The 21,858-nt window shown below is 40.1% G+C and overlaps 1 protein-coding gene across 5 annotated transcripts in view; it reads left to right on the top strand.

Annotated features, from left to right (window-relative positions):
• Window positions 1–18,775, top strand: part of ASNS (asparagine synthetase (glutamine-hydrolyzing)) — a 136,174-nt gene extending 117,399 nt beyond the window's left edge. For all 5 annotated transcript variants that reach the window (XM_061164946.1, XM_061164945.1, XM_061164944.1 and 2 more), the window contains 11 exons: window positions 2,592–2,863; window positions 8,325–8,562; window positions 11,481–11,666; window positions 11,921–12,022; window positions 12,899–13,026; window positions 14,143–14,269; window positions 15,570–15,676; window positions 16,163–16,263; window positions 17,585–17,666; window positions 17,754–17,909; window positions 18,437–18,775. In XM_061164946.1, coding sequence (XP_061020929.1) covers window positions 2,615–2,863; window positions 8,325–8,562; window positions 11,481–11,666; window positions 11,921–12,022; window positions 12,899–13,026; window positions 14,143–14,269; window positions 15,570–15,676; window positions 16,163–16,263; window positions 17,585–17,666; window positions 17,754–17,909; window positions 18,437–18,646 — 1,686 coding nt within the window. In that variant the 5' untranslated portion in view covers window positions 2,592–2,614 and the 3' untranslated portion in view covers window positions 18,647–18,775. The remainder of the gene's footprint in view (window positions 1–2,591; window positions 2,864–8,324; window positions 8,563–11,480; window positions 11,667–11,920; window positions 12,023–12,898; window positions 13,027–14,142; window positions 14,270–15,569; window positions 15,677–16,162; window positions 16,264–17,584; window positions 17,667–17,753; window positions 17,910–18,436) is intronic.
• Window positions 18,776–21,858: the final 3,083 nt, after the last annotated feature.

Here is a 21,858-nt window from a genome sequence, read left to right as displayed (position 1 = left end):
CAAACTGACAGTGTCTCAAAGGTGTTCCTGTATCTGGTTATGGGTATTTGGTCAAATGCCTGGAAGGGTCCGCATAGAACATGTGATACTTCATTTCCAAGTTGTTTTAATACAGTTTTCCATTAATTTGGTCTGGTCTCCTGAAAAGGTCTAACAAGGCTATGGTTCTTTGGCCTGCGAGGATGAACCACATTGTTTTCCGAGATACTGCTCTGTCTGTCCCACCTACTTTGGTTCATTTAAATAGGAATGAAATGTCTTCAGAGGATCGTTCCAAGTGATTAATGTAACTTGAATATTTATATACTTTTTGATGCCATTTATCTAGGCATTTGCTACAAATTTGCATTTAAAAAATACGAAAATAATTTCCCAGAGTTCTAGATTTTTACCTAAGTAAAGTAACTATTTGGAGTTGACGGCATCCAAATAAAATGTCTCTTTATTTCACAGTTGAGAACTGAATTCGAATAGAAAAGTAATTATCATTTGTCTTTGTATAGGAAGTACTTGCTTCTTGGCCTACAAAGACAAGCCACCTTGTTTTGCAGAGATACTGCTATGTTTGTCCAGGCTACTTTGCTTTCTTTCTGACCGCGGTGGCTTTGATACAGAAGTATTTAAGAATATTTTGGTCCTTTAGAACATTTTGATGGTGACCATTTTTATCTCTGTCAACTTAAATTTTTTTTTGTCATTAAGCTAGGATATCAGATAATAGTACTTTCTCTTCTCTTTTTACATTTCTTTGATAATATTTGTATAAATCACTTGGCAGTAAGCTAGAAGTACTGAAATGTTTATAATATCTAGGAAAGTTAATATTACACTTAGGAAATATGTACGATCATCTTTTCTACCCATTAAATGTCTGTTACGACCAACCTAGACAGCATATTAAAAAGCAGAGACATTACTCTGCCAGTAAAAGTCTGTCTAGTCAAAGCTATGGTTTTTCCAGTAGTCATGTGTGAATGTGAGAGTTTGACCATAAAGAAAGCTGGGTGCCGAAGAATTGATGCTTTTGAACTGTGGTGTCGGAGAAGACTCTTGAGAGTCCCTTGGACTGCAAGGAGATCCAACCAGTCCATCCTAAAGGAAATCAGTCATGAATATTTATTGGAAGACTGATGCTGAAGCTGAAACTCCAATACTTTGGCCACCTGATGCGAAGAACTGACTCATTTGAAAAGACCCTGATGCTGGGAAAGATTGAAGGTGGGAGGAGAAGGGGACAACAGAGGCTGCGACGGTTGGATGACATCACTGACTCGATGGACATGAGTTTGAGTAAGCTCCCAGAGTTGGTAATGGACAGGGAAGCCTGGCGTACTGCAGTCCATGGGGTCACAAAGAGTCAGACATGACTGAGCAACTGAACTGAACTGAACAGGTAAAGAGATGCATTTAGGGGACTTGCCTGGCAGTCCCTGGCAGTTAAGACTCCCAGATCTACTGCACAGGGTGTGGGTTTGATCTCTGGTTTTAGTTGTTCAGTTGTTCAGTCCTGTCAATTCTTGGTGACCCCATGGACTGCAGCACACCAGACTTCCTGGTCCTACACTGTCTCCTGGAGTTTGCTCAAACTCATGTCCATTGAGTTGATGATGCCATCCAGCCATCTCATCCTCTTTTGCCCTCTTCTCCTGCCGTCAAACTTTCCCAGCATCAGGGTGTTTTCCAGTGAGTTGGCTCTTTGCATCAGATGGCCAAAGTAGTAGAGGTTCAGCTTCAGCATCAGTTCTTCCAATGAATATTCAGCACTTATTTCCTTTAGGATTGACTGGTTGGATCTCCTTGCAGTCCAAGGGACTCTCAGGAGTCCTCTCCAGCACCACAATTCAAAAGCATCAATTTTTCGACATTCAGCCTTTGTTATGGTCCAACTCTCACTCTGTACTGACTTCTGGAAAAACCATAGCTTTGATTATACTGACCTTTGTCAGCAAACTGATGTTTCTGCTTTTTAATATGCTTTCTAGGTTTATGAGCTATTCTTTGAAGGAACAAGTGTCTCTTAATTTCATGGCTGCAGTCTGCAGTGGGGGAACCAAGATCCTGCATGCCTGTGGCACAGCCAAAAATACTGAATAAAAAATGAAAGAGAGATACATTTATTCTCAAGACCTAAGAGGCGATCATAGTATGCTGGAGCATCTCTTGGATTTTTCAGAGCTTTTGGGATTCTGGGATGAAGAGAGTAGACTAGGATCTCTGGGTGGGCTGGAGCCAGTCTGCATGTGTATCTGTGTCTTGGGTGTAAACCTAGGATAGAAGACAGAATATGGCCTGAACACTGCTAGCTCTAGCTGACCAAATCATGTCAGAGGGAAGCAGGCTTTGACTAGTGGCTAAACTGCTGTGTATTAATAGCTGGCTGGATGTAAAGGTCATTCATCTTTCCTGAATACTTATAAGTAAATTAAATCATTCTCTTACCCTCTGTGCCTGCCAACCTACTGGTAAATTGCTGTGGATAAGATAACATATTTCACTCTTTGAAGTGGCTTATGCAAGTTTTGGGCATTGAGATTGAATGAAGACTTGGGTTGTATATTGACTATTTAACTGGCCTGCTTTTGTCTCCATAGAGAACCCAGAGCTTCATCGCACCATGTGTGGCATTTGGGCGCTCTTTGGCAGCGATGACTGCCTTTCTGTTCAGTGTCTGAGTGCTATGAAGATTGCACACAGGGGTCCGGATGCATTCCGTTTTGAAAATGTTAATGGATACACCAATTGCTGCTTTGGATTTCACCGGTTGGCGGTCGTTGACCAGCTGTTTGGAATGCAGCCAATTCGAGTGAAGAAATACCCGTACTTGTGGCTCTGTTACAATGGTGAAATCTACAACCACAAGAAGGTAAACAGAATAAAACCAGAAGCTATCTGGATGTGATTAAGCCTCAGAGCTTGTTGGTTATAATAATTTTATTATTGTTTAATGTTTTTTACTTTTCAACCACTTCCCATGTTCTTTCTCACTTGCTCCAATCATATATAGATAGACAGGGCACAGATGCACAAAGAGGTAGAATGACTTGCTCACCAAAAAATAAATAAAATGAGGATTCCATTTCAGGTTTTTAACTCTTAAGAATCTTTTTTTCCCTATTATTAATTTAAATATTAATTATAACCTGTGTTAGGCACCCGGGGTGCAGTAATAAATATGAAAGGTAGGTCTGCATACTACTGGAGTTTATTCTATTAAGGAGCAGACAAAAAAAATCATTGTGCATTTACTTGTGTTTTTGTGCACTCAGTCAGGTCCGACTCTTTGCGACCCCATGGACTATAGCCCACCAGGTTCCTCTATCCATGGAATTTTCCAGGCAGGAATACTGGAGCAGGTTGCCATTTCCTTCTCCAGGGGATTGTCCTGACCCAGGGATTAAACCCAAATCTCACATCTCCTGCATTGGTTGGCGGGTTCTTTACCAGCTGAGCCACCAGAAAAGCCCCATACATATACTAAGCTTTATGAAAAAATGACTTTGGAGTTGATGGGTATGGGAGATCCAGTTTGAGTACAGGTTTGTCAGAGAAGGCCTCTTGAGGAACTGTCGTTTAAACTCAGACCTAATGGACAAGGATGGACTAGCAGGGCTGGGAAGAGCATTCCATGCAGAGGGAACAGCATGTGTAGAGCCCTGGGATGTTCATAAGTGAGCAAGGGGCAGCTGGGCCAGGTGGACTTGGGGAGGTCGGGCAGCACCAGAGCAAGCAGGACTTGGTGAGACAGTCGAATGTAATTCTAATAGCAGTGAGATTTGAAGATTTTAAGGCAGGGATAGAATGTAATAGCTTGTGGGTGATCCTGCTGTTGATTAAAAAAATAACGTGCAACCTAAAAGTTGAGAGTTAAGTTTTATTCTGTGGGGATGTTAGGACAGTATCTCTGGTGACTCCTAGAGAGCCAGTCCTGAGGAGGTGGGGAGGAGCCAGGCTATATAAAAGTTTGCAGCAAGGGGCAGGTAATCTGAATATTAAAAGATTACTGTTAAGAGAACACAAAATCTCTCACATGAAGAGTTTTACGGATCTCCTAGGTATGGGAAGATGCAAGCATCCAGGCTTGCTGAAATCATTTCTTCAGTATGCATCTAGTATCTGGGGCCAATCCTGCTTGCTTTATTGTTCACGTACTAATTCCTTGTTTACCATTAGAGATGGCAAAAGCGGCCAATGGCCCACTCACACATCCTCCCAGCTCCTCTGCACTTCCTGGAGAGGAAGTACATGATGGCTCCCAAATAGCTGGCTTTGTTTCACCTGGGCTTGGAAATTTGCATGTGGAAAAGGCTTGTTTACTATAGAGCATAAAACAAAACATTTCATTTCAGACTGCCCTTAAAATGCTTTTGCGTAATTGTCTTAATCAGAACCAAGGGACAGACAGGTAGCCAGATGTAGTGGAGTGCAAGAAGGAAGCACTAAAATTGGAACAACTTTTAATCTGGTGAAAGCGTACTCTTAGAATGAGAGTGGTGAGGGTGTGAAAATTATGACCCGAGGAAGCCACATTTGCTAAGAGCATTGCAGTATGGAATTCTTTGGGGCTAGTGTTTCATAAGAAAATTTTGAATCTAAAATTGGCAAGTTATTTTTTGTTGCTTGCCTCCCCAACTGTTAATTTTGAAAATTTCACATTTATAGAAAATAACAGAATATAGAGCACCTGGATTGAATAACTGCTAATGTTTTGCCCTTTTGGCTTTACCTCTCTGTACTACACAGACATTCAATTCTGGGCTTAATCACTTTAGAGTATACCTAGGTGGTATAGAATCTGCCTGCTAATGTAGGTGACGTGGGTTCAATCCCTGGGTCAGGAAGATCCCCTGGAGAAGGGAATGGCAACCCACTCCAGTATTCTTCCCTGGGATACCCCACGGACAGAGGAACCTGGTGGACTACAGATCATAGGGTCACAAAAGACTCAGGCATGACTGAGCAACTTAACATCAACAGCAACAAATACTGTGGCACTTTAAAATATGTAAGCATTTATCTCCTAAGAAGAAGGACATTTCTTCTACTTTACACCAATACTATTATATAACTCCTGAGAATCCGTAATACCTTCTGATATCTAGTTCATAGTAAATTTCACCAGGTGTTCCAAGAACATATTGATATTTATAGCTCTGTTTTGATTTGACTCAGATTTCATTCAAGGCTCATACATTGGGTTGTGATGTTTCTCGGTACTTTTTGAGCCTTCTTGATATATTCCTGTCATTCATGAGTCAGTCAATCAGTCACTCAGTTCAGTCGTTTAGTCGTGTCTGACTCTGTGAACCCATGAACTGCAGCACTCCAGGCCTCCCTGTCCATCACCAACTTCGGAGTTTACTCAAACTCATGTCCATTGAGTCAGTGATGCCATCCAACCATCTCATCCTCTCTCATCCCCTTCTCCTCCCACCCTCAATCATGCCCAGCCTCAGGGTCTTTTCAAATGAATCAGTTCTTTGCATCAGGTGGCCAAAGTATTGGAGTTTCAGCTTCACCATCAGTCCTTCCAGTGAATATTCAGAATTGATTTCCTTTAGAATGGACTTTAATTCATGAGTAGGGATTTATATTCTAGTCATCCTCTGGTCATGTTTATCTTTGAACAATAGCTTTAGCCATTGTTTGTTGTCCACTTAGTTGACTTGTAGAAATACTTCAAGGAAAATGCTTCTCATTTGAAGAATTCAGGGCTTCCCAGGTGGCGCTAGTGGTAAAGAATCTGCCTGCCAAAGCAAGAGATGCAAGAGATGTGGGTTTTGATTCTTGGGTCGGGAATATCTCCTGGAGTAGGAAATGGCACCCAACTCCAGTATTCTTGCCTGGAAAATTCCATGGGCAGAGGATCCTGGCAGGCTACAGTCCATGGGGTTGCACAGAGTCAGACAGAACTGGACAGCTGAGCACAACAGGGGCTATTGCCCACTACACAGACAAACACACACACAGGTAGTTATGTAGCAGGTTCCTTTCTTGTGTTTCATTAAGGCCTACTGTACACCAGACGTCATTTTCATGGTGCTTGGAAGTGAGGTGGAACAGGAAAGGTAAAAATGGATTTTCAAGCTAGTGGGAATAGGGGAAGGAAGCAGTTAAAACGTCCTTACTGGGAATTCCCTGGTGGTCCAGTGTTGAAGACTCCATGCTTCCACTGTAGGGTCTGTGGGTTTAGTCCCTGGTCCAGGAACTAAGATCCCACATGCAAGAGGTGTGGCCACAAAACAAAACAAACAAAAACCAAAAAACTTCCTTTCTAAGCCAAGTTAGCACATATATGTAAGAATGCTAAGTTGTATCATAGCAGTAGTGGCCTGACTTTCCCCTTAAATGAGATAGGAAATGCCTAGTTTTCCTTGAACAACATAGCTGCTTTTGTGTATTTTGTGAACACGTTGTTAAAAAGTTAAATATTTTGAAAACATTTTTTCCTCTAAATTAGCCAAGTATGTTGTATTTTCAGAAGCAGAGGAGTTCCATTCCTTCTACCCATCGTTCAGGTTATCCAATGCAAACAGCTAAAATCTGTCTAAAGAGTAGAACTGACATTTTAGGCTTATGTAAAATTCTTCAGCATAAGCTTCAAAGTCCCCCCTATTTTATAAAAATAGAATTTACTACAAAATATAGCCAGCAGTGTGTGGAGAGTGGATGGAGACCCGTCAGAGAGAAGAATGTGAGTGCAGGCTGGGCAGAGAGAAGGCCCTCTCGCGGTGGGGAGTGCTTCAGAAACCTGCAGCCAGCAAGTCAAACGGCAGTGTGATTTCTGGATAGTGGCAGGGTATTGGGGGCTTCAAGAGACTGGGCAGTGTACATGTGAATCATTATCCAGTAAATTACCTGTGAGCTTTAGGCCAAAGAGCCATGGTGATGCGGTGGTCATGGAGGGTAGGTTTGGAAGCTGTTGCTGGCTGAAAGTCATCGAGTGTTGTAGGCTCATTTATCCTGCAGGTACTTAAGCCCAGAAGGGTCAGCAGAAGACCCTTTGCAACCCCTACCTCCTCGTGACAGAGATCACCATGGACAGTCTCTCAAAGCAGGGAGAGTGACCAAGAGGTGACTTCGTGGTCACTGAAAGTGGCCAGAGCCCATCTTTGGGCAGTTCTGAGCTTTTAGGCAAAAGGTTAAGAAATTAAAGAGTGAGTGTGGTTGTGAAGCATGCTTTACAGGTCATACAAGCATGGAGACTTCTTAAATTTTAAAGACATGTTTTAAGTGTTCAAACGTACCCAGCATTTCCGTTTGATTTTGTTTATATGAACCTTTTCTCTATTATCAGCCAAAAATATGAGTAAGTACAAAGAAAGAGGGACACCCTGAGAACTTTTCACCCTCACAATTTACCAATGGTAGAGAGCCACAGGAGTTCGGGCCTAATTTAAGGAAACTCTCTACACGTGGTGGGTGTGATGCTATCTTTGTTGTTCCCCAGGAGGATGTGGATGAATAAAGCTTCAGCATCATCGTTCTGTCCATCCCTGAGAAGTAGCTTTAATGCCTTGTGTGGAAGGACGGGATGCTGTAGGCCTCCCCAGGGCCAGCAACTCTGTTCTGGACCACTTGTCTCCATCATTGTGATGGACTCGTCCATCAGGAATTAGTGTCAAATATGTTTGTCCTTTTGCTTTCTGTTTGCATAGGAAGTCTGTGAGGCTGAACTGAAAGAACTTCAGCCAATACCATGTTCCAAAACCATGCAGAGGACACATTTTTAGTGTCATGACACTCCTGGACAATCTATTTCCTCAACTTACATATTTATGTAAATACACATGTATTGGGCTTCCCCGGTGGCTCAGCAGTAAAGAATCCTGCTGCCAATGCAGGAGATGCAGATTTGATCCCCGGGACAGGAAGATCCCCTGGAGAAGGGCGTGGCAACCCACTCCAGTATTCTTGCCTTGGAAATCCCATGGACAGAGGAGCCTGGCGGGCTACAGTCCATGGGGTCACGGAAGAGTTGGACATGACTTAGAGACTAAGCAGCAACAACTACACATGTACTACACATATATTACATATATAGTATGTATATAATATCCATTTCCATCCCTCCATATAGTACAGAGGTATATTACCTTTCTCTTCTATTTTATCAGAATGCACCTAAAGTTTTCATGGGCTTAGCTTTGTTACAATTTGATTCTGAGTTCAAACAAGCTATATTTTGATAATGCCATGATGCTTTTAAATCATATCACTAAGGTACATGAAATTATAGAGCACAAAAATGCTGAAGCAACTTTGCAATAAAAAACTAGTGAAAGCACAGGATTCTAACATTTTCATTTTGCTATTGTTTCCTTAAGCTGCAACACCATTTTGAATTTGAATACCAGACCAAAGTGGATGGTGAAATAATCCTTCATCTTTATGACAAAGGAGGAATTGAACAAACAGTTTGTATGTTGGATGGGGTATTTGCATTTATTTTACTGGATACTGCCAATAAGAAAGTGTTCTTGGGCAGAGATACCTATGGAGTGAGACCTTTGTTTAAAGCCATGACTGAAGATGGATTTTTGGCTGTGTGTTCAGAAGCTAAAGGTAATGATAGAATTTTTCTGTGGTTTTTCATTATTGTCCCGATTGTGTGTTTTCTTCTCGACCATATTTACAAATCTCATCCAATCCATATATACAAATGGGGCAACCCAATTTTTTACAAGTGACTATGTTAGTCATGGAGTTTCTAGGCCTCCTTTTTTTTTTTTTTAAACCACAGAGTTGGAGTCTCCTTTTTAGCACTTAAAATCCTGTAATCCTTAAAGGATAGATCTGTGGTAAAGTCATATAATTATTGTTGTGCTAATAGGTTCTGCATCTGGTTTGATCCCATGTGTGTTTTCCAGTTTGCCTGTGTCACGTGGTGACGGTAAGGTTGGCCAGCCCTGCAGTTACGGCTCTGGTACTGTGCCAGGCTGTCCCACAGAGTCATTTTTGTTTAGCACTTTTTAAACAGCTTTATTGGGGTATAATTTTCATGCCATACGGTTCATCCATTTGAAGGGTACAGTTCAGTGGTTTTTAGTATGTTCATAGATATCTGCGTTCAATGCTAGTCAATTTAGGATTATTTTTTTATCATCTCAAAACTAAACCTTGTACTCTGAAGCTGTCACTCCCCATCCCTTTATATTCATTAAGCATTAAACTTCCTGTCCCGTCTACCTTCTTCCTTCCTCCTTCCCCACCCTCAGTCCCAGCCAAACACCAGTCAATTTTTAGTCTATGTGGATTTCCCTATTCTGGCCATTACATACCAGTGGAGTCATATCCTATGTGGTCTGGTTTTTGATTACTGGCTTCTTTCACTTGGCATAACGTTTCCAAGGTTTGTCTATGTTGTAATATATTATCCATATTTACTTTTTTTTAATTTACTTTTTATGACCTGAAGATATTCCATTACCTGGATATACCACATTCTGTTCATCCACTGTTTATCCTTTTGTCAGTTGATGGACAAATGGCTTTTATGAATAATGCTTCTCTACATATATGGGTACAAGTTTTTGTGTGGTTTCATTTTTCTTGGGTATATACCTAGGAGTGATTGCATGATTTACTCTGTGTTTATAAATAGCATTAAAAAGATTCAGCATGATCTCTGCCAGTATCCTAGGTGATTTTGTAGAAATTGACAAGCTGGCTTTGAAATCCATAGGGAATTGCAAAGGATTCAGAATAGCCAAAGCAATCTTGAAAAAGGATAAAGTAGGAGGACTCTCCCTTCTTGACTTCAAAATGTACTACAAAGCAGGGGTAATCAGGACAGTATGGTACTGGCAGAAAAATAGACATATAGACCTTAGAACTAAGAGTCCAGAAGTGAATTCATACATCTGTAGTCAACTGATTGTCCGTTAGGGTATCAGGACCATTCAGTGGACAAATAATAGTCCAACAAATGATGCTGGGACAACTTGACATATGGAAAAAAAAAAGTTAAACCATTACCTCATTACCTCACACCATTTATAAAAATCAAAGTGGATCAAATTCTAAAATTTGATCTCTAAGCACTAAAACTTTAGTAAGCGCTAAAACTATAAAACTCATAGAAGAAAGCATAGGGGTAAATCTTCATGACCTTCGACTTTGCAAAGATTTCTTTGATATGACACCAAAAGCACAAACAATGAGGGAAAAATAGATAAATTGGATTTCATCAAAATTAAACATTCTTGTACTTCAAAGGACACCATCAGGAACATGAAAACTCAACCCACAGAGTGGAAGAAAATACTTGAGCATCATATTTATCATTTTTTGACAATAAAATTGAGGAAGACATTCATCATTTATGTCCTAGCTAGACAGCAATGACATGCTAAAATGTGATCTACCTCCTTGTCTGCCTTTTTGCTTCATTGTTTAAATCCTTTCTCACTTGATGTGATCATACGAGAAAGAACGAGTACATACATTATTTACCCAAAGTGCTATTAGGGAAGCCCAGCAAAGAAAACACAAGGGAAAAGTAGACTCCTTCCTTCCACTCTGTCTCTGATAACCTTGATACGGACTTGTAATCTCACATCTAGTTTGCCCTCTGAAATTTCTTGACTTGTAATTTTTTTTACATGTTTAACTGCCCTTTTCTAAACAACAGGATCTCATCTAGGGTACTACAGCAGTTTTCCTTTCTCAGTGCTTCCAGAGTAGACTGTCTAAAACTCACTTGGTCATGGTGCTTTAAATTACAATTGCTCCTCAACTTCCACGGGGGCTGTGTGCCTCACTTGAGGTCTGCTGGTGGGTAGTAGGATCTGGGTCTCATTTGCTGTTTGAATTCCATACTACACAGTAGATTCCTGGGTTAACAAACTCAAATTGTACATTGTAAGTATTCTGTGTAGATAGGCTGTTACTATTTACAATAAAAGTTTTTTATTTTAATCAAAATCATGGTAATGTCAAGTTGGTTACTTCCTGTGAGAACTTAGAAAATTTAAATTATAACGTTTAAATCACACACAGTATATAATAACTACATAAGGGATATCTGAGTTTAAAGTACCTTAACAGTGTATCGTTTTGCTTATTAAAGGACTGAGAACCATAGCTGTTTTTTTAAAAATACCCCAGTGATGACAAATGACTGCCAGGATATCATAAAATTAAATTTCAAGTCCATCTTTTTGTTTAATAAATGTATCATTTGTTTGCTTAGTAAAGAAAATAGATTTTTTAAAATTAGAAATTCAAGCTAGGGAGAAGAAATTGAATATTGGAGGTTTTCCTATTGCCTTAAATTATTAGAAATCAGTGTAATTTTTCTGTATATCTCTGTACACTATTACCTTTCTAGTAGGGTTTGAGGTAATTATATTTTTCCTATTTTGCTTATGCAATGGACGTTGTATTTGTATTAAAAAGAGAAAATAAAGAGGAATTTAGACATGAAAGTTACTATGAAGTATTATCCTCGTTTGAATAAATTTATCTTTTTAATTTTGTAGGACTGGTTAACCTGAAGCACTCCATGACTCCGTTTTTAAAAGTGGAGCCTTTTTTCCCAGGACATTATGAAGTTTTAGACTTAAAGCCAAATGGCAAAGTAGCATCGGTGGAAATGGTGAAATACCATCACTGTAGAGATGAGCCCCTGCATGCCCTGTATGACAGCGTGGAGAAACTCTTCCCAGGTGAGAGCAGATGCCCATCCACCTGTTCCCACCTCTTGCCCCCAGAGGAAAACTGTACTCTCGCATCATTGAAATGACATCAGTTTGCAAATCTGTTTCCTTTTTAACTTGGAGGTGACGGCACGCTGAAATTTGGCCTGCTTCACTGTTGAGCAAATGCCACCATGATAGAGGTGGATGATTGCATACCTGTGTCAATAAATAATTCACCCAGACCTTTCTGCAGCTGTTTCATTTCCTTTATGTGTTAATAGGTTTTGAGATAGAAACTGTGAAGAGCAACCTCCGGATTCTTTTTGACAATGCCGTTAAGAAACGTTTGATGACGGACAGAAGGATTGGCTGCCTTTTATCAGGTGAAGTCAGCTTAAAAAATCTAATTACATTTCATGCATATGTAATTTAAATGATTTATAACTATCCTGGAGGCTTAGACTACAAAATACTTACTATTGATTCAGTCTTTCCTCCATTATAGGATGAAAAAGTTCTGTAAGTTGTTTTCAATATTCAAAATAATACAGCAACTTAAAGTTATACTATAATTATATTGGCATGAGTGAGCTAGTAAACATGTTTTAGAATGTTCATGTCCTCCTACTCCACAGTCTTGATGTCAGCCCTAGAATGTGTAGAGTTTTTTGTCGTTCAGTTACTCACTAAATAGTGTCCAACTCTTTGCAACCCCATGGACTGCAGCATGCCAGGCTTCCCTGTCCTTCACTATCTCCTGGAGTTTGCTCAAACCCATGTCCATTGAGTCGGTGATGCCATCCAACCATCTCATCCTCTGTCATCCCCTTCTCCTCCTGCCCTCAATCTTACCCAGCATCAGGGTCTTTTCAAATGAGTCAGCTCTTCACATCAGGTGGCCGAAGTATTAGAGCTTCAGCTTCAGCATCAGTCCTTCCAATGAATATTCAGGGTTGATTTCCTGTAGGATTGACTAGTTTGATTTCCTTGATGTCCAACGGACTCACAAGAGTCTTCTCCAACACCACAGTTCAAAAGCATCAATTCTTTGTCATAGTGGCTTTTAACCAATTCAAGTACTGTTACCATTATGACAGGTTAACTGTTAGATTTTTCTTACTCAAGTTGATTTTCAGTTTATAAGACTTGGGGAGTTTAAAGGCAAAACTCTAATCTTAGTGCTTAGGAGGAATGTAAATCGTATCTGCTCCTCTCTTAGGTAAGGCCCATAACTACCACACTTTCTGTCTTGCTCATAGGTGGCTTGGATTCCAGTTTGGTTGCTGCCACTCTGTTGAAGCAGCTAAAAGAGGCCCAAGTACAGTACCCTCTCCAGACATTTGCGATTGGCATGGAAGACAGTCCCGATTTACTAGCTGCTAGAAAGGTAAGACACTGCCTCTTCCTGTTAGGTAGTTGAGACAGACTTGTTAATAATTGATGGTTCTATACTTTGCTGCTATATTGACTTAGGTAATTGTTTTGAATTAAATATATTAAAATGGAATGAAACACCTATTGAAAATCACTTGTGCTGTACACTGCATTTTGGGTACTTTTATCTTCTATGGGCCATGCAATCCTCATAAAACCCAATGATGGTAATCCTGGGTAAGATTGAAGAATAAGGGCATGGTAGAGTGGTGAAGGCTGAAGGCTTTGGAGCCTGATTGCTGGTTTCAAACCTTCACTTTAGCACACAATCCCACACTCATGTAATGGGAGTGCTCGTATCTACTGTGGCACAGGTCTGAGGTGAAAATTACATAGTTCATATAAAGTGTGTGGGATAGAACTTAGCATGCAGTAAGTACTTAGAATGTTAGCTGTTCTTGTTGCTTTTCATTTTTTTTATAAGATACTGTATTTAGGACTGTGGGCAGAGAGAACATTGTACACATTCAGTGTGTGGCAGACCTTGTTCCCACTCTGATAGAGCTTCCATAGAGTGGATGAGAAAGATCAAGAGTGGTCCAAAAGCCACTGAATCACTGATACTGAATGAATCCACAAGAGCCAGAGAAAAGTGAATGAGGGGAGGGGCCATTTAATTTAGGAATGGCATTCTAGATGTACAATGAGGCATTGCAGGAGGGCCAAAAGGAGATAAAATCAGCACAAGGGGAGTGGAGGGCATACTTGTTAGGGTGAAGGCTTGGAGTGAGAAGGGCAGACACTGGGGGACCAGGGGAGCCAGACTAATGGGGCTTGTATGCAGTGTCCTAGAGAATCATTTCCCCTTACTGTGGCGGCCTGTGAAATCATTTCCTCTTAGTTTGTCTTACTTGTTTCCCACCATTGTTAATTCATGATGTGTTATGAACTACTGTGGTCTAGTAGTTAAGACTGAGCTTCCAACGCAAGGGGCATGAGCTTGGCCCCTAGTCGGGGCCCTAAGATCTCACATACTATATGAAATGGCCGAAAAAGCCACAGCTTTTTCTTGAAAGAGTAGTCCTTTTCTTTAAAGAACAAGCATATGCATATTTCCTTATGTAATCAGGTGGCAAATCATATTGGGAGCGAACACCATGAAGTCCTCTTTAACTCTGAGGAAGGCATTCAGGTCCTGGATGAAGTCATATTTTCCTTGGAAACTTATGATATTACAACAGTCCGTGCTTCAGTAGGTAAGGTATTTTATGATCCCCCAAAGATTTTAATATTGAAAAGAGTGTAAGGTTTAAAAACTACTATTTCAAGCAGTTGTTTAAAGAACAGTACTTAAGAATGAACTCAGGTAAAATTCCTGTGTCAGCCATTGTTGAAGACGAAACGATTTAAGAATTCCTTAATTCCTTAAGAATTAAGAATACATAGTTAAACTTCCACGTTTGGTATCACTATATTTCTTCAAAGAGTAGATACATAGTTTCTGTAGCCTCTTTCCCCCTGTTTCTCTGTATAAAAGTTTGTTGGACTATATGTTCTAACTAGTTTCTGTAAGGAATCCTTGTTTTAGATATATTTTGGTAAACAGTCCCTCAGTAACTATTATTATCTAGGAATAAACACTTGCTTTGCCCCGTGAATACATACTGAGATCATAATTACACTCCAAATCAGACTGGTCAAATATTCCTGAGCTTCTGAACGCTACTGGCTTAGACGCACGTCTCTTTTAAGGAACTCAGAATCCAATAGGATTCCATTGCAAAGTCTAGAGCCTGCATTCTCATGCTTTAAACTTTTCAGTAACATCACTGGGGTGCTCTCTCTCCCAAAGGGGCAAAAATGAGTTCTTGAAGGGCAAAAATCTTAGATATTACAGTGGTTCCTGCCTTTCCAAAGTACTTAGACATACAGTATTTCTGGTACTAATATTTCATTGGTGAAGGAGATTAGGGGAAAAGATCTGAAAAGTATCACTAGGGAGGTAATAATGAAAAAACCTGTTAAGAACAAATACTAGTTTACAGGGCTGTGGAGCAGGAACCAACCAACATCTTTTAACGATATATCATGCTTTGCTGTATTTGAAATATGCTGAATGGGGAGTAAGTATGAGGGAAGAAGCCCCAAATTAAAATTAAGCTACCAAAATCCCAACTTATTATTTTCATATAGTGATACTAGTGTGAGAGTTATCAAATTTAAGACATTTGAGTCATTGTTCAGCAGAATTTTTTTAGCATTTTTAACATTGTTTAGCAAAATTTTCAGATAGACATTCTTGGTCTGAAAGCAGGAATATTTAAAAACCTACATATAAAATTATGAAAGGGCTATGTCGTCCCAGCAGTACAACTTTTAGATTAAGTACATATAAGTGGTTTGCACTATAGATAAAAGGTCATTATTTTGCAAACGACTTCACAATAACAGAGTCTAATCTAATAGCAAAGCTTGCCGCCATTTGAAACTAAATAAGAAGCATTTTTGGTAGAGGGTTATGTGGACATTAACAATAATTTCTGTCTCTTGTTTAAGGTATGTACTTAATTTCTAAGTACATTCGAAAGAACACAGATAGCGTGGTGATCTTCTCTGGAGAAGGTTCAGATGAACTTACGCAGGGTTATATATATTTTCACAAGGTACGCATTCTCAAATGGAAGGATATTGGTCCTAGGGGAAGAAAAGTATGAATTATTTGACCATTTTCTATTGTCTTTTTTGATACAACAGTTAACACTTGGAATATTTTGTGAGGTATTTGAGAAAATCTAATAAGTGCCTGTATTTGTTTGGGTGAGAAAGAAGTCTCAACTGTGTCAGATAATACCCGTCTTTTAAAAACTAGTTAACATAAGAATCACATTTCTGGTATTTCTTAGTCCCCTGCTGTCTTATGGGCTTTGGACAACGTGAACCTGTCATTTTATCTGTTGGTTCTAGCTGTCTTGGAGTGAGGGAAGGCATGCTTTATAAAGTATTTACTTTCTCCCCTAAGCTTGGGTGGTCTCTTGTCTTACCCACCTTTAGAGTTGGAGTTGTGTGCAAGAATAAGAGATAAGAAATTTCATGTACCAAAAGCAAAGCTTGAAGGGTGTATTTTTAACTTCAGCTCTGTTTGTACGCAGGCTCCTTCCCCGGAGAAAGCTGAGGAGGAGAGTGAGCGGCTTCTAAGGGAACTCTACTTGTTTGATGTTCTCCGAGCAGATCGAACTACTGCAGCCCATGGGTATCTTGATATTTTAGGAAGTGATTATAAAAATAACCTCAGAAAACAAAAGGCTTTCTTTTCCTTTAGTATATGCTGTGAAGTGTGCCTTTTATAGAAAAGATGAAGCTTGTCACTTAGTGCAGGGGGAGTAAGCGGAATCAGAGTGCTATTGTCAGGGTGAGAGTATGTGGATAGGTGGCTTCAGGTGGAGTTTCTGTCTTGAAAACATAACATTCTCCGCACTTCTGGGCAGCTGAGAGGGAAGGCACTTGCAGCTCTTTTGGGTCCTTTTAAGAGAAATAAAGCTTATACAGCTTCATGTAGTTTAGTGAGCCTTTAGGGCTTGCCATGTCTGTTTGATGCTGTGGGGACCATGTAGGGGAGAGGGAAGTGAAGATGCAAGAGATTTGATTAGCTTATAGAATAGGTTTCTTTGGTATCATTTCTGATCATTGAAAGTTTCCACTTTTTAAAGCTGGTCATTTAAAGACTTAACCGTATGTGATGGGGCTTCCCTGATGACTCGGTGGTAAAGAATCCCCCTGCCAGTGCTGGAATGGCAGGTTCAATCCCTGGGTCAGAAAGATCCCCTGGAGAAGGAAATGGCAACCCACTACTCCAGCATTCTTGCTTGGGAAATCCCATGAACAGAGGAGCTTGGTTGGGTACACTCCATGAGGTTGCAAGAGAGTCAGGCACAACTTAGTGACTAAATAATAACAACAACTGTATGTGATAAGCAATCTTTTTTGGTTGCTTCTACTAAATCACACTTAGGTTAGAAAATAACAGGGGGTTGGAGAATGAACTGAATTCAGACATTTTTATTACTAATTGATTAATAACTTATATTCAGTATAAATCAGTGTTCCATGGTGTTTCATCAGAGGTCACATCATCTGTTTTTTGAACCCTGGTTAGGACAGGTAGATAGGATAATAGTCACAGATTGGCATTATAGTTTTTAATAGGATAATAGATAGTCTCACCTAGAAAAAACTATGACTTAGAGAAGTCTAGGCAAAGTCCATTCTTAATGTTCAGATCACTCATAATTCTTTTTCTGCTTTTTGAGATATTTAATAGATTACAGAAGGGAAAGTAAAAGTAATTATTCTCCAGTAGCTTGTTCCACTCCCTAGACGACATAGTACATATTTTGTGTGAAGGTTTTTGTACTCATGCATTTAGTGTAGGGCGGTTATGTAGGACTATAAAAATGACTTTATGATCTTAACGTTATTTAGAGACTGGGTGAATTCCTAGGAAACTAAATCGGGATCTAAACGGTTGGGCACTGAGGATCCCTTTGGAGTTAGATTTTCTTTTCCTTTTTAAGCCTTGAGTTGAGAGTCCCTTTCTTGGATCATCGCTTCTCTTCCTACTACTTGTCTCTGCCACCAGATATGAGAGTTCCCAAGGTGGGTAAATCAACTGAACGTAAAAACTGCCGATTGGTGCTGGTGATATTAGAACTTTTACTGACACTCCTTTCATTTTCATGTCAGAATGGGATAGAAAAACATCTCCTGAGAGAGACATTTGAGGACTCCAATCTGATACCTAAAGAGATTCTCTGGCGACCAAAAGAAGCCTTCAGTGATGGAATAACTTCAGTTAAAAATTCCTGGTTTCAGATTTTACAAGACTATATTGAACATCAGGTATCATATCTTTTAAAAGTATATTTTCTGGAATAAGACAATTGGATGGAAAGTTGTAATCACTGTTCATTTTGTATTTAATTTAAATGTTTTGTGACTGTAGGAGGGATTCCCTATAAATATTACTTCTTTTAAATTTCAAGAATTCTGTAAAAATTAAGTAGCATGAAGGATTATAAGTAGCATCTAGAATAGAGAGGAGACTTACTGGTCCTCTCTGACTTTTATCTTACACATTTTGGGGCACCTATTGGATGCCAGACTTATGCACAAAAGAATCAAACACTTAGAGCCACCACGTTGGAGAACTATGCATGTGAATGTTCCTTAAAGGTCACTGCAGCTATGTACATTAGGGTATTTTAGCATATTTTGCTAAGGGATTAAAAGAGTCTCTCAGTATTCAGAGATGTCTTTTCTTTTTTTTTTTTGTTTGTTTGATTTTTGTTTTTGTGAAACCAGATTAAATACATATATTTCTGTGCCATTTAAAAGGCCATTTTGCTTCTATCCTGTTACTCTTACAGGTTGATGATGCAGCGATGGCGAGCGCAGCCCAGAAATTTCCCATCAATACCCCCAAAACAAAAGAAGGCTATTACTACCGTCAGATCTTTGAACACCACTACCCGGGCCGTGCCGACTGGCTGCCCCATTACTGGATGCCCAGGTGGACCAGCGCCACAGACCCTTCTGCCCGCACTCTGACGCATTACAAGGCCTCTGCCAAAGCTTAGGCACTTGCTGAGGCCTGGAGTCAAAGTAATCATTTCCTCTCCTTGTGAAGGGTAGGGGTCTTGAGGGCAGGAAGTGCCAACCGTCCAGGCTTGCTTGGGTGTGAAAAAATAAAAGTCTTAAGTCCAAGACATTGCTGTAGTCATTCATATTCATACAGCCCCGTGACCAGAGGTAGCTAGAAACTGAACAGCTTTTACTGTATCACAGGAAGGTAGAGAGTGAGATAGGAGAGGGGAAACCATCTGACGGCTGGGAGACCTCACACACCCTCTCCTGTAGAAGACTTCTGGGTCTCATGCCAGTAGGGCATCCTTATGGTCCTCGCCTCATCTGAGTGCGGTCGTCTTCTGGTTTCCTCCCTTAGTTCTCTTTGCATTCCCAACAGCTGGCTAGTTACACTCTGGAGAGGTGAGTAACTTGTAAGACTTGGACAGCTCTGTTTTGTAAAATAGGTTGACTGGAAATTGCACAGCCTAAAAGTTGAGAATTGTGTTTTATTAGGTGGAGTCTCTGACTTAAGCCCTGAAGACAGCCTCTCAGACGGCTCTGAGGGACCACTCCAAAGAAGTAAGGGAAGAGGTAGGATATACAGGAGTTTTTGCCACAAAGGCCAAGTAGTCTGGCATGTCAACAGATGACCAGTAGAGAAATCCAGGTATCTCAAGTTAATGGATTTAGCACTTTTCTAGGTATGGGGAGATGCAAGAGTCTGGCCTCACTGAAATGATTCCTTTGATGTGCACCTCAGCTATCAAGGGCCAGTATCCTGCTTTTCTCCAATCCTGAACCCCTCAGGGTGTACAGTTGGGTGGCGGGTGGCTGATAGCTTAATGGCTGCAATATCCTTCATTTACTGACACATCAGGCAACATTTTTCATCCATGGATAGTAATTTACATCTTATTCTGTTGATCTGACATCTCTTCTGGAACTGTTGGTGTAAATTGGGAGTCAGCAGGATTTTTCGGGGCTAGACAGTAAATGTTTTAGGGCTTACAGACCTCTGTTGGAGCTGTTCGGCTCTGCCATTATGGTGTAAAAGCAGCCACAGGTGGTATGGAAATTCGTGGGCAAGGCCATGATAGGCACACACATGGGCATGGCTGTGTTCTATTAAAACTTAGAAAAACAAGCAGTGGGCTGGATTCAGCCCATAGGCCAGTTTCCCAAGCTGTGTTCTAGAGCCACATATTTCTCATAAAAGGGAAAAGCATTCTGAACCCAGTTGGAGGAAGAGAAAATGTAACAATGAACAGGTCAATTTTCATTTGAATGCTTATTGATTGTTTAGGGACCAGATTGTGAAATCTATTTTAAAGGTGAGTTTAGTTACTAGAAATTTTTGAAGGGGAAACTCCTGGTGCGTGGGTATATACAAGAATGATTGATGGGAAGAGTGAGCAGGCCAGGAATTTAGCCGGTAAGTTGGAAACTGGACACTGTTTAAGGTGAGCTATAGGCCTTTGCTTATTTTTACAGAGTCTCTAAATATACTTTGACATAAATTGTACCCATGTCATCTTAGGTCAGTCTCCCAAAGTAATAGAAGTAAAAGCAAAAAGAAACAAGTGGGACCAAATCAAACACACAAGCTTTTTTGTACAGCAAAGAAAACCATAAAATGAAAAGATGGCCTATGGAATGGGAGAAAATGTTTGCAAATGTTGCAGTGGACAAGGGCCTAATTTCCAAAATAACAACCCAATTGAAAAATGGGCAGAAGATCTAAATAGATATTTCTCCAAAGAGGACATTCAGATGGCTAATGGGCAACACCGTTAAATATTAGAGAAATGCAAATAAAAATTGCAATGAGATATCACCTCACACTGGTCAGAATGGCCAGTATTAAAAAGTCTATAAATAACAGATGCTAGAGAGAGTGTGAAGGAAAGGAAACCCTCTTGGTGGGTTGATGGGAATGTAAATTGGTACAGCCACTATGGAGAACACTATGGAGGTTCTTCAATGAAAAATAGTTGCCATATGATCCAGTGATCCCACTCCTGGGCATATATTTGAAGAAAACTCTTAACTCAAAAGTATACATGCATCCTGATGATCAGAGCAGCACTATTTACAATAGCCAAAACATGGGAACAACCTAAACACCCATCAACAGATGAATGGATAAAGATGTGGTGTACACTGGAATATTCAGTTCAGTCGCTCAATTGTGTCCAACTCTTTGTGACCCCATGGACTGCAGTACACCATGCTTCCTTGTCCATCACCAACTCCCAGAGCTTACTCAAACTCATGTTCATCCAGTCAGTGATGCCATCCAACCATCTCATCCTCTGTCATCCCCTTCTCCTGCCTTCAATCATTCCCAGCATCAGGGTCTTTTCAAAAGAGTCAGTTATTTGCATCAGGTAGCCAAAGTATTGGAATTTCAGCTTTAGCATCAGTTCTTCCAATGAATATTCAGGACTGATTTCCTCTAGGATGGTCTGGTTGGATCTTGGAGTCCAAGGGACTCAAGTTTTCTCCAGCACCACAATTCAAAAGCATCGATTCTTTGGCGCTCAGCTTTTTTTATAGTACAACTCTCACATCCATACATGACTATTGGAAAAATCAAAGCTTTGACTAGATGGACCTTTGTTAGCAAAGTAATGTCTCTGCTTTTTAATTTGCTGTCTAGGTTGGTCATAACTTTTCTTCCAAGGAGCAAGCCTCTTAATTTCATGGCTGCAGTCACCATCTGCAGTGATTTTGGAGCCCCCCAAAATAAAGTCAGTCACTGTTTTCATTGTTTCCCCGTCTTTTTGCCATGAAGTGATGGGACCAGATGTCATGATCTTAGTTTTCTGGATGTTGAGTTTTAAGCCAGATTTTTCACTCTCCTCTTTCACTTTCATCAAGAGGCTTCTTAAGTTACTCTTCTCTTTCTGCCATAAAGGTGGTGTCATCTGCGCATCTGAAGTTATTGATTTTTCTCCCGGCAATCTTGATTCCATCTTGTGCTTCATCCAGTCCAGCATTTCTCATGATGTACTCTGCATATAAGTTAAATAAGCAGGGTGACAATATAAGCCTTGACATACTCCTTTCCCAATTTGGAATCAGTCTTGTTCCATGTCCAGTTCTAACTGTTGCCTCCTGACCTGCATACAGATTTCTGTGTGTGTGTGTGTGTGTATACACATATACACACATATATACATATATGTATATATGTATGCATATATGAGAATATATATATATA

The sequence above is a fragment of the Dama dama genome, chromosome 18, assembly GCF_033118175.1.
Source record: "Dama dama isolate Ldn47 chromosome 18, ASM3311817v1, whole genome shotgun sequence".
NCBI classification, from domain to species: domain Eukaryota; kingdom Metazoa; phylum Chordata; class Mammalia; order Artiodactyla; family Cervidae; genus Dama; species Dama dama.
Note: the sequence above shows the minus strand (reverse complement) of the source record. Positions and strands in the feature narration are given on the sequence as shown.